The sequence below is a fragment of the Coturnix japonica genome, chromosome 5 (assembly GCF_054131305.1).
Source record: "Coturnix japonica strain WE chromosome 5, WE-NBRP24, whole genome shotgun sequence".
Lineage (NCBI taxonomy): Eukaryota > Metazoa > Chordata > Aves > Galliformes > Phasianidae > Coturnix > Coturnix japonica.
In genome coordinates, this window is record NC_140667.1 from 15,538,989 (window position 1) to 15,552,121 (window position 13,133).

The 13,133-nt window shown below is 40.1% G+C and overlaps 1 protein-coding gene across 22 annotated transcripts in view; it reads left to right on the top strand.

Annotated features, from left to right (window-relative positions):
• Positions 1 to 836: 836 nt before the first annotated feature.
• The window catches only part of RNF141 (ring finger protein 141), a 38,397-nt gene continuing 26,100 nt past the window's right edge, over positions 837 to 13,133 (top strand). The window contains exons 1-8 of one of the 22 annotated variants that reach the window (XM_015863995.3): positions 857 to 979; positions 1,796 to 1,992; positions 3,145 to 3,253; positions 4,309 to 4,490; positions 7,353 to 7,460; positions 8,946 to 8,998; positions 12,156 to 12,254; positions 12,369 to 12,602. In XM_015863995.3, the coding sequence (XP_015719481.2) occupies positions 1,811 to 1,992; positions 3,145 to 3,253; positions 4,309 to 4,490; positions 7,353 to 7,460; positions 8,946 to 8,998; positions 12,156 to 12,254; positions 12,369 to 12,598 (963 nt within the window). In that variant the 5' untranslated portion in view covers positions 857 to 979; positions 1,796 to 1,810 and the 3' untranslated portion in view covers positions 12,599 to 12,602. Of the gene's footprint in view, positions 980 to 1,090; positions 1,173 to 1,792; positions 1,993 to 3,144; positions 3,254 to 4,308; positions 4,491 to 7,352; positions 7,461 to 8,945; positions 11,654 to 12,155; positions 12,255 to 12,368; positions 12,603 to 13,133 lie in introns of those variants that run through there. The other 21 variants (XM_015863994.3, XR_014946447.1, XR_014946446.1 and 18 more) reach the window with 21 other exon arrangements.

Genomic DNA, 13,133 nt, shown 5'->3' on the forward strand with positions numbered 1-13,133 from the left:
CAGCGAGCAGGAATAATGCCATAAGGAAAAACCACAGCCATCACTTGTCAGGAGGATGTCACAGGAGTATATGGGCTCAAGCACACAGGCAATGCTAGTGTGTAAAAGACAGTTCTGGACGTTTCTGTGACATATTACAGTTCTCCTTTAAAAACTGGAAAAGACAGCTGCTAGAGATTACAAATTACCTGCCTCTTTTCCTCATCAGCAAGTGGTTATTGATTTTTGCTGTTATCGCTTTTATTTTAAGTCTACTTTGGCAGTAGAATAAGACATTGTGATACTATGTAAGCATCTCTTTAACCTTCAAAACTCGGACAGCGCTCGTCCTACCCACACAGTGATGCCTGGCCATGTGCAAAAAGGGCTGGTTCATCACCCAGACACTGGTTTACAGCCCCCTGGAGCACTCACTCACAGAAAGCCTTTACTCAACTCCCAGACCACAGAATCACACAATGACCCGGGTTGGAAGGGACCTCAAGGATCATGTAGTTCCAACCCCCCTGCCTGGCAGGGCCACCAAACATACACCTTTACTAGATCAGGTTGCCCAGGGCCCCGTCCAACCTGGTCTTGAACACCTCCAAGGACGGGGCATCCACAACCTCCCTGGGCAGCCTGTTCCAGGGCCTAACCACTCTCCTAGTGAAGAACTTCCAGCTGTCAGGCAGCCCGAACCCTCAGCGGGTACTACCAGAAACCGAGCACAAGTTCTTCCCGATTGTCTATGTCTTGCTTTATAACTGCTGTCAGCTCGCAGAGCCGCGCTGTGTTCCCATACAGGTGACTCCTGGCGCTCCATCCGCTGGCCCGTCCCTCTTCCCGCACACAGCACAGCTGCTCGCTGACCTCCACCCGCAGGAAGCACGAGCTGCCGCGGCGTGGGAAGTGCCGAACTCAAGTGGGCAGGAAGGGGAAACACCGCTCCTCTTTGAATTACAGACAGAACGGCACTTCTGGAATCACCGGGATGCAGGTGACCTCTAGGGGCTGTTCCACCACTTCTGTCCTTAAGTGCCTTATTACGGCGCCCGGCCTCGCGCCCCCTTCCGCCCACCGGCGTCACGGCGGAGCGCCGGGAGCCGCTGCGCCTGCGCTGAGTGCCTGTCCGCGGGGTGCGGCCCCGCCGGGTGCCGTGGGAGGCAGCGACAGGATGCGGGGCTGCTGCGGTGAGAACAGCGGCCGCGTCCCGAGGAACGGGGGAAAGGGCGGGACCGGGAACCGGCGGGGTGGGCGCCGAGAGCGGCCGGGCCCTGCCGCCTTTGGAGAGAGCGGATGGAGGCGGCCCCGCCTCCTGGCCTGGCCCGAGCGCGGCCGTTTCCCTGAGGGGCGCCTTGTGAGGCGGTGGGCTCAGGGTGCTGGTCTGTCCCCTTGTAATGCTGCTCCTGTGGGCTCTGCAGCGCGGCCCTCACCGCGTTACTGGGTTCGTGAGGTTGGTGTTACTGTGCAGGCAGTTGGCACTGTAGGCCTCTGTCCGTAGCAGTTCTCTGAGGACGTGAAAGTAGAGCACCAAACCCCGCAAACTGAATGAAGTGGTTGCGTTCCCCCCTTCAGAGACGATAAACAAAGAGAAATCGTAATGTTAGCCCCACTTAACGCTAACGAGCAGCAGGAACAGATGAAGTCTTACAGAACCAAAAGGTGTAGGGAACCTTGTGAAAAATGCTGGCTCTGTTTCTGATTTGGTTGTGTTAGCCTGGAATAGTCTAGTTAGCTGGTGGTTAAACTCCTACACAAAAAGGTGAGCAGCCATAGAGCACTCAGATGTCACCCTCTGCAATCTTTTTAGCAGATATTCTGCAAGTGAATGAGAACTTTCCATGGAACTGAGCTGAAGAACTTCACTATGGGTCAACAGATTTCAAGCCAGACACAAACTGTAATGAACAAGTTGCCAGAAAAAGTAGCAAAGCACGCTGCTTTGGTTCAAGAAAGTGGTTTTCTAACCTATGAAGAGTTTCTAGGAAGAGTAGCTGAACTTAATGACGTGTAAGTGTTAATTTGTTTTCTTTTTTCCATGTTTTACAAAACACTTCCATACATTGCATTCCTCTAAGCCAGAACTAGCCAGATGGTTTTCAGGTATTTATTTTGGATCTTAATGTTTTTATAAAGGTTATAGTTGCATTTAGACCAAGTCATTTCTCCTCCTTAAAGTCACTTTTCTTCCAGCTGGCGTTGCTCTGCTCTTAGAAGGTCCCAAGAGGTAAACATGTAACATATCCTTTAGCTCAAGTCACCTATCGCCCTTGTGCCCCTGTTCTCCATCAACTAAAGATGCCATACTGCTTCCTTTCTTCCTATCATTTGTAGTAGAAAGCAGCATTATGAGCCCTGTAAATGAGCTGAGCTGAAGAAATATGTACTGAAAGAGGTTTTGTAGCTTGTGGGTGTTTTGTAGAATTTACTGTTCAGTGTAATGTGAGTTTGTATTCAGTTTAGAAATTGTTTTATACAGTGTCGTGCTTGTTCAAATGACTTTTGCACCTTGAAGAACAGATAGCTGTTTTCTAGGTAGATCAATCTGGAGGAATGTTTCCTTATGTTTCATAAGAAAATTTAAGTATATTTCAGTGTAATTAACTCCAAAATACTGTTCTTATTTGAGATTTTATTTCTTGGCAGTGTTTACTTCAGCCTGAAAGTACCATAAAGTGCTGCAGTTTGTTCTGATTCTTGTGGGATAGACCACTGTGACTCTGTTCCTTAAAAAATAAGACAGGGGCACCTGAATTTCACTACTTCCTTATTAATATATGATAGCAAAGTCTGCCTTGTCTGCATGTGATGGTAATTGCATACTTGTTTTACGTAAATGATAAGGAAGTAGGGTTTTTTTTTAGATTGGAAAAGACTGTGATTGCTATAATAAACTTTCAAAGTATATTTGAATTACAAGGATGCTTGTGTTTTGTGAGATTTACTGTACAGTTTAAAGCAAGATGAATGATGTGCTTCATGTTGAATGACATGTTAAAGTGGTTACTACTCTTAAATTTCACATCTCTGGGCATTAATAATAAAATGACTTCAGTGACAGAAAAAGCAGGTAGGTAAGGAGTAGATGATACTATAGTAACTGAGTTTGCTGATCTTTGCAGATAGAGCACATGACATTAGACCGATGTTTCTTTATTTCAGTACCGCAAAATTAGCTTCTGGACAAGAGAAACATCTGTTATTTGAAGTGCAGCCTGGTTCTGATTCTTCTGCTTTCTGGAAGGTGATCGTTCGGATCATCTGTACTAAAGTAAGATTACTGACAGTTTTATTTTGGTTGTAGGGGTTGTATGAAGGTGTTTGAGGACTGGTAAAATCCAATACCTGTTATATTTCTTTTGATATACTTGAGACAGGCAATGTATTCAAGGATATTACTTGTGACAGATAAAGTCTAAAATCTACATTTCCATGAAAATCAGGTTAACAAAAACATTTTCATGACTAAGTTTAAAGGAGTGTTATCTTTCTATGGTGCACTTACAGCCTGATAATTACAAATCTAATGAGTTGTGAAATGAGTCCAGTGGTGATGGATTAGGTGATCTTTAAGGATTATCTTCTAACTCAAACCAGTCCATGTCCAGTACTATTTGATACATGGAAATCAAATAGTACAACAGACTACAAATTTGGGTCCATAATGGGTGAAGTTAGCCAGCAACTTCAAACAATATTGGTTTAGTTAGCATAACTGTATATATCTCCACTCCTTACAAAACTGAATTATAGTTTATAGTATTTATATATATTTATATATCTAACTATTAGTTTGAAGACTGTGACAAAACTTTGCTCTTTCTAATAAGGAGATTTTTCCCCTCTGTATCCTATCAGGTAACATCCATAGACAATCCAGAAGCCACTGAGCGCTGTTAACATGCAGTTAGAGCCAAGCCAACTCTCAAACTTTGTTTGAAACTTAGAGTTTGCAAGTTTGTTTGCTTTTAATTTTCATTAAGGCGGCCACCATTGCAGGCTGTTTTAAGCTGAAATGTGAAATGGCTGATAATTCTGTTCATGCTTTAAGGTTAACATGTTTTTTAGGCATTAGGTCACTTCTTGCTTACACCTTAATCCATTTGAGCAGTGAACATAAGTGTCTTCTCCTAGACATGTAGTCCTAAGTGTGATGGCTTTTATGAGAATAAAACAGAGAAGAGCTGTGTTTACAGATGTTAATTCTTATCAAAGTAGACTGCAGTTTAGGTGGCTACTGTCCTTAGAACTGCAATGCATAAAAAATTTTGAGCAGTTTCCATTTAAAGTCTGATATATAACTGTGAGCGATTCTTGTTTCTTAAGATAAATAAAACAAGCGGCATTGTGGAAGCTTCGAGAATCTTGAACTTGTATCAGTTTGTTCAGCTTTATAAAGACATCACCAGTCAAGCAGCAGGGGTTCTTGCGCAAAGTGGTACTTCTGGAGAAGCTGCTGAGAGTTTGACGTCTGTGTCATCATCCCAGGCCAGCTTATGGATGGGAAGGTACGTTGATATATTTCTGACCACAGTTGCAGCATAAATATCATGAAAGTTGTGTGTAAAATCTGATGTAGAAACCTCAGTGATCAAGACAGAGTGTTTTGCAGGTGCAGGCTGTCTCACCAACATTAGTAGCACATCTACCAAGAGAACTGCAGTGTACTCTGTTGAAATTCTTCTGGTGCTGCTGTACCTCAGCTTTCAGAATAATCATTTTAGTGGTCAGTTTTAATAATAAGTAATGGTATACGTTGAACCTCCTGAATAAGGAAACAGAAGGAAATGGAATCAGCTGTGGCTACAAATCTAAAGGTTTTGACAGTGTTTGTTTAAACAGATTTTGTTATTGTTCCACTTAAACTTTCTCTTCCTCTTCTACATTTTGGCATGTGAAAGTTCCCATCTGTTGCCACTAGAAACTCATCAATTGTAGTAATAATTTAACTTGCAAGACTGGAAAAATGTGAACTGTCTCACACATGTTGACATCCTGCTTTGTTAGCTAGAGGAAGAGTAAAAGACTGGGGTCAACACCTGCAATAAGTTCAACTCAAACTGAATTGAACAGCAAGAAGCTTCTCACCCTTTCCCTACGTGGAACTGTAGCAACTGCAGTGCCTTACTTTTAACTTTCTGAGTTGGTTCAGCGTTCTAACTCATTCCTAAGGAAGGTGGAGTTGCTGACACTCCTTAGAGTGTTACGTGCCAGCTGTTAGATTGAGAAGAGAGTCAGCGTTGTTCTTATTAAATACGTAGAGCCCACTGTTGTTTTTTTTCAGTCAGGGGACTGCAGAATGTGCTCTTTTTGTTTGATTTCCTGTTTCTCTTGTTTGGGAACATGTAATCTTTAATTATTAGCTATTCTGAGGTAATAAAATGCTAAAATAAGGTAGGAAATTTTGGGCATGTTGAGGAAAGTGTATTTTTTGCTCTTTCTCAAATATGAATGGTTTTGGTTTATGTGTATATCTAGAAATAGCTTTTCACTTAAAGCAAACCATAACAACAACCCAGACGGTTATATAAAACAAATTCTGTTTTAATTAAGTCATTGAATAGATAGGAGGTTTCCTGGGTTAGTTTCATTTTCAGACTTTAAGATGGAGATGTTTGTAACCTTCATTTTTTTTGAGGTAGTAATACTGAAAAATTGAACATGCTTTTCTAATACGATAACAGCATGCTGTAATTTAGTGAGCTGGTGTTTTCCAATTGTATTTTATCCAAGCTTTTCAAGTCTTTCAGAAAAATACAGGCTATAACACCAAGTATGTTACACCTAGGATGTCTGTTTGTCTGTGATATCCTCCAGTTTGCCTAAACTCTGCTAATCCTCAGGCGATCTTCAGCACTACGAGAACTGGCTGTCAAAAATATAGCAATTATTATCTGTTTCATTCTTCTTCTTATCTGAACTTCTTCCCCTGGAATAATACCTCATTTCTGCGGAACATCTACTTCCTATTCCAAAATATCCTTAACTGCTTTTTTCTGCCTTCTGATAATGGGGAGACAAGCATTTCCTTACTTTGTCACTCTTACATGTTTCGCCCGGAAACTAACGCCTCATATTTATTTCCTTAGAAACTACAAAGACCACAATAACTTTTTGACAGAGCAAATTCTCAGCTACAAAACAGTTTTCTACACTGCCACCAGCATTAGCAGATTTGCACTGAAAAGCAGATTGAGATTCTTTTACTATTGTGGCTTGACAGCTGTGCATGGCCATCTGGGACTTGGCTTGTCTTTTACGTCACTGTCACCACTCCTGAAACACACTACCCACCACATCGCTGTGCTCACATCCACTGTTTGGTCCCCATAAATGTTTAGCAGCGTTGATGAATGTCAGTGGGTGTCATTTTTTCCATCTGGAGGAATTCAGTGGCACACCTTTGCTTCATCTTCACTTCCGTGTCAGACACCATTTTGTCTGAGTGCCCCTTTGCTGCCATCTGTCAAACATGATTGTAAATGCATTAATATTTACGTGTCCAGGTCAGTGGAAGCTGAGGATCTGGTGTACCTTCTCACACTTGAGAAGTCTTGTTGGTGCAAATGTTTAAGGTACTAGTGTTATGAACTTGAGATACAGGTATCTGTTACTTGAAGAAGTTGCAGATGGATAAAATGTAAATGTCCATCCCAGTGAGGGATTTAAGTTTTGAACTCCCCTCTGTCCCAAGAACACCTGGAAGCTTAACTGGAAAACCAGCTTGGGTGAGAATCTTAATCTGTAGGAACAATCGTGGGGAGTGTATTGCAAGCTAAAACTAACCTTTTCTATCCAATGAATAGTTTTCTCTTGGCATTTTGATGGCATGTGAAATTAGCAAGCATGCATTATAGTGATGAGTTCTGTTAAGATTCATACTTTTGTCGTGTTTTCTAGGATATAAGCCAGTCAGATAAAGCTGGTTCTGAAATACTTCAGCTTCACAGTCTGTGAAAGGAAGGCAGATTCGTGTCCTGTCCTGCCTTTAGTGTAAACAGTGTTTCTGTTCTTTGGCTCAGTCCTGTGCTTTGTCATAGCTACAACTTACAGTTCCTTTGTTGGAATGGAAAGTAATTTGCGTAACCCTTTGTAACACCAAAAGATGACCAAAAAAATAAATGGCATATTCTAACTTAGTCTAGTTCAGTTGCTGCTGTTTACTAGTAGCTCAAGGCTACGTCTGCTGACGTGGGCTGGGATGACATAACTGCTCCATCCAAAGAATTACATCATCATTGAGGATAAGTACAGGCATTTCAGCCTGTCCGTCAGTAATTTTGATGCGAAATGTAGTGACTAGTATTGTTACTGGGGCACAAACACAAAACTTACCTGTCTGATAGAAAACACTGCCTTCTCTTCTGCAGGATTAAGCAGCCAACAGATGAAGATGAATGTTGCATTTGCATGGATGGACGTGTTGATTTGATCTTGCCGTGCGCTCACAGTTTCTGCCAGAAGTGCATTGATAAATGGTAATAAATATTAAAGGTTACTTTTATCATTTAATAGTGTGCATTGTCTATCAGACTTGTTTCATTCTGGTCTGATAGATTCCTTAGTTGGTGAACAATTTAAAAATTAATTACAGATCATTGTAATTTTGCTTGGAAAGCAAAGGAAACGTGCCGATACTGGCCTGTTCTGCTTCACAACGTCTCAAAAAGCTGCTTTTTGGAGAAAAAAAATCAGTAGTTAGCATGCAAATGTGAAGGCAGGTTGGGCTGTCTTGTTAATGGGGAAGAATTCCTATCAAAGGGATGTTGTCCCATATGTTCTGCTTTTATTTGAAGCAGCTGCACAATTTGCTGACTTAAATGTATCAGAGATTCTCTAGGAAAATGTTTCTTCTTAATAGCAACACCTTGAAATTTATGTGTAACATCTTTTACAACACATGCTGAGCTTCATTCTTCAACCAAACAGCTTTTCAGCTTCTACATATGTCTGACACATCAGTCGGGAAACAGAATATGCTTTCTGTAGGAGAGCAGCTCTCTCCACTGGCCACACAGAAGACCTACAGGGGTTTTGTAGTGTTCTGGGAGTTTAGCATTAAATATGGGTTTTTTTTGTTAGGCATTTTTGATTAGTTAGCGCAAATGATATTACATTTAATTCATATAACACGCAAGAGTTTTGTTTAGTGGCTTTCTAAGAGGCTTATCAAGTAAGTTACTTTTGTAATACCATGCTTGCATAAGGAAAAACAGCAAAAATGAGTAGATCTGTGAGTAGTCACTCATCTGTCTTTTCTAGGAAAATGCTTTAATATCTATCAGCATTGCAAAGCTTAGCTTAACTATCTTGATTAAGAGTAGTTTATATTCTACTGTGGCTGATGCATCAGCTGAACTAAGTTCCAGTTATACCATTTCTTTCTAGTGTGCAGTCTCTTAAGTTTGTCTCTTTTTAACTTGGACGTGTAACAGAGTCCACCGGCTTAGAGGCATAATTGCTTTGGACACCTGAGTTAGTGGGGGGAGGTGATGGGTCTCTGAACTTCAGTGGGCTGACTACCCAGGAAAAGGGTTCTTCTTTCTATCTGTAGAGAAAACTTATGGGGACTGGTTTCTGAAGCACCTCAGCTGAATATGTAAAGATAGGAAGAGTCTGGAATTTAGTCCATAGTTTTCAATTTAAACCTTCTGGCAGGTGACTAGATATATGCTGTTTAATCTGAGCACACTTGTTCCTGAGTAACTGAAGAACAAACAAATTTATTACTCAAAAACTAGAGCTGCATTTAGATTTGTTGGCCAGTCTCCCTCATAAGAAAGATTTGAAACAAAAAAAGGATTCCAGAGGTCTCATCCAATCAACGTGATGGTTGAAGTTCTCACTGGGTTGTTGGTTCTGTATGAGATTTGTTGGTGGTGTTCATTTAAGTGGGGGCTTTTTTTTTTTGGCCAGAAAGAGATCACAAATGAAAAATGCTTATTTCTCTGGCTTTCTGACAGGAGTGATCGTCACAGGAGCTGTCCTGTCTGCCGTCGCCAAGTAACTGGGGCAGGTGATTCTTGGGTGGTTTCAGATGCGCCTACAGAGGATGATATCGCAACTTACATCCTTAACATGGTAGATGAGGTGGGCCAGCCTCTGAGGCCCTGACACTGACCAACAAGCTGACAAGAGTAGAAGCACTTGAAGCTTTTGTTGTCACCAACGCCTGGTTTTACCTCTTGTCATTCATCCATAGTCTCTCTCTTAAGTCTTCTTGGCTGCTGTGAATCTGTGTTACACTTGTAAGACACATGGTATGTGAGCCAGTATATGTGTGTGCAGTCTTAACGTGTACTTTCAGTGAAACCTTTAAACATTTACAGAGGTTATTTTAACAATAACTTTGGATCTTAACATTCTGACTACTAGATGAAGCTATTTTACAATAGTGCAGCTCCAGCTGCTAACTGCTGTTTGAACATCACAGTGTACTGCTGCAAGAGGTGTGCACCATCCAGATGGATTGACCTCAGCAGACTTATCCTTAACAGCGGTCCGTTTTAGATTCATGACAAGCATGAATGAAGATGAGTTAGGCTAGTTATTACTTGTTTGAAATTTTACTGCTGAAACTTGAAAGGACTACCTATTCTTCAGTTTGCCAATTACTGCATCGTTTAGTGTTTACAGATAATGATTTCATTTCAATCTGCTACAAGTTTTAGTATTAATAATTTAAATCTGTTTGGGAGGCCGTAGACATCTTTGTAAATGTACTTGTGCATTTTCCTCTATTCTAACTAGGTAATCTCTGTTTCAATTTGATGTTTAGCATGGTCTCATTAGCTTGAAACCATTAAACAGTTTCACAGACAATCCTAAAAAAGTAAATCTCTTCCTATAGTTTTTGATCAGGAACAGCCGGAATTATTGTTAAGCATCCGGCGTATCTGAAGGAGTGTCTTTATTCACATTAGCAGTTCAGTTGTAGTTTAGCCTGGTGTTGTGGTTTTATTTGCTTCCTGGGTGGTTTCAAAGCAGTGAAGTGAGAAATACTAAGGAAGGCAAGGTGATAATCTAACGTGCTGTGCTGTATCTCTACAAGTGCAACATGCTGTTATATAGCAGAGAGAAACTTCTGCTTGGATAACAGTTGTTACATTACTTGACTTCATCGAGTTAGACACGTGAAAAGGGACATCGAAGCAGAGCACAGCAGTGTATTTGTCTAGCAGAGGTGAGTCTTGGAAGAGCTGAGTTGAGGTAGTCTAAAACAAGTAGTCTAGTTATTATTATTATTATTCAGAAGCCTTTTGGCTTCCTTAACATTGTGGAAACCGACTGCTATTGTAGAGAATGAATATATATATTTTTGATATTAACAGAGACTACTCTTTTTATCTTGAGGCTGTTGAGTGAGAAATATTCCAGTGTATCATTTTAGGGCATATCGGCATCAATGTTGCTTACTTTAAGACTGGATCTTTAATTGCAATACTTGTTTAAATTTGATGATGCTATAAGACTTAGGCCTTTTGTCAGGGAATTATTCTCACCTAAAAGGCTCGTGCACACATGGATATGCATGTTTAGGTTATTTGTTTTAATTGGCTGCTACAGAATGACTTAATCACATCAGTGACCAAATCTTAGGAATTTCTCTATTTTATTTCTTGCTAACAGCAGATGGCACTCATTTGAGCTTGCCTTGTGACACAGTTGTCAAATTTATGACATTAAGACAGATAAGCAAAGTACTCTTATTGTATCATCTAAAAGCCAAGATAGCAAAATGTGTAAATCTCTGTTTAATGGTTTGAAAATTAATTTATGAATGTATATAGTTGAGAGCTATTTTTTTTTCCCTTTGTTAATCTTTTGATGTCAGTGAGATATTCAGATGTACAGACTGCTTGGTTGGGCTGGAAACCAGTAATGGTCAGGGATTTTCCACTCAAATACTTGCAAATATTCTTCATCACACACCGGTTTGGTTCCACTTTGCTTTCTGAGCTTGTATTAATCCGTATTCAGAACACTGGAGTTTCTAAGGTGTTTTTTATATTTCTGGAACAGAAAAAGCATCTAAATATGCTTCAAGCTAACTTTATTTTTCAAGTCTTTTGAAAATTGTACTTCTGAGCTTTTATAAGTTGACTTTCTGCTGAGAATTTACATGAACTTACTAGTAAAATGTAATTTTGTAATTAACGCAAACAAATTGTAGCACAATGACACTTGCAAATACGATATAAAGCAATGCAAAAATTAATTAAATAGTGAAAAGTAAACTTTGTATTCTGTACAGCTTTTTTAATTAAGTTGCGTATGAGTCACGTGGTTGTGATGTAGGTAATGTGTGCCTTGTAAAATGTACTGTATGTTATATGGGACAGTAGATACCGTAACACTGAAAACCCAGTAATTTGGTCCAGGCGGTGTTTCCTAGTCTGAACTATTACGTTTGGCAAACAGTTTCAGGAAGGGAATCCCAGCAGAGGGGGCATGGCAGTGGGTTCCAGGAGCTAGACCTTCACATGGGGATCACTGTGAATAACTTTTGGTGGGGGGCATTAAAACTGATCTCTTGTACTAAAGTGGAGATTTCTTACAGACTTAAAGTGAAATTGTAATTTAAGCATTGCAGATTGTATTAATAGCTAAGGACATTTTGGTATACTAAAATTAATGTGTGAATTGTGCAATAAAGTTACTTTGAAAGAAATACGGTAGTCTTTCAAGCTTGAGGAGCCTCACAGCCTTAATGCCACAGTTGTCTGTATAAGGATAATCTCAATGCAGTTCCATTGTGCAGATGGTATGGTTAAATGTCTCTGTGAGTCTGAAGCTCTTGAACTTAGAAGTGTGGTATCAGGAAGGCAGCTTAAATGTATCTCAGCATAAAGACACGCTCTGATTTTTCTTTTTCTCAATACAGTTTTTTTTTTCTCTAAATAAATAAACTGGAGCATTCTGCAGTGATGGACACAAGGAACTCTGTGTCTCAAAAGGACAACACTGTGCACTATTGGGGGGAGAGGATTTTTTGTTATTTTTTTAGGGCAGGTCATTTCCTTTTTATACAAGTTATTCCATTGTGTTTCTGATATTTTAAAACTTAAAAATGCCATTGATGGAAAATTGTGCTGTATTTTCCCTGCTTGTTGTTTGTTTTGTTTTTCTGCAAGAGTTGAAGTGTCATTAATGGAATTGTCTCCTCTGCCTAGTTACTAGGTTTGTCATCCTTGGAAGGCAGATGAGAAATCCACTAACAGATGAGGAAATTGAAAGTGTCAGAACTTACCACGTGACAGAGGCACCAAGAGGTAGGTGTGCTTGAGGAATTAACAAGCATTTCTGTTTACTGTGCTTTAAGATGAGACACCAAATCAGTATAATATCCAGTGGCATATTTAATTTGTATATCTTTCTTTCTGAAGATCATTCTGTACAGGATTTTATACTCATCATCATTTTGGAAACAGCAGGCAGGCTCTGCGATGTCTGTGCTGTAGGTATGAAACTCTTTGTGTCCCACCGAATCCTGGCACAGAAACCTCCACAGTGTGTCTTAGAAATGTTAGATGTACTTGGGAACTGTCTGGCCTCAACTCTTGATACTGCACATACGTTCAATTCTATGTCCTCTAAATACACATCTCTTTTTTAAATCATCATCTCTTCAAATGTTTGGTTTCTTAAGCCTCCAGTTTATCATACAGCAACTTACTTTCAAGACTGATTTATTTCCTGTTCCTCTGAAACTAACCTGGATGGTACAGCGTTCTTTTCCAGCAACACCAGTCTACCATCACCACGTACACATTTTGCATATACATTTTGCTCTAAACTGCCCTTATTCCTATGAAGGTTACATCTGTAACTGATGAAGCAAGTTCTTTATTTCTGCCTTATCTGACATGCCCGTACAGCCATTAATTAATAGGTGAATGCTTACTTTTACTCACCATGGTGACCTAGCTGTTGGGGTTAAAATATTGAACTCTGAGCACAAGCTTCACAGGCCCAAAGGCCTTTTTTATATCTATAGGTGTCTGGTTGAGAATGTCAATAAAAACTTGGCCCATTGTGAGTCTGGTGAAGAATACTATTCAACAGATAATTAAATGAGCACTGTCCTTTGGTTCAAAGCATTAATCATTATATTTAGACATTCAGAGTACTTCGGGGAATGAGGCTCAGGT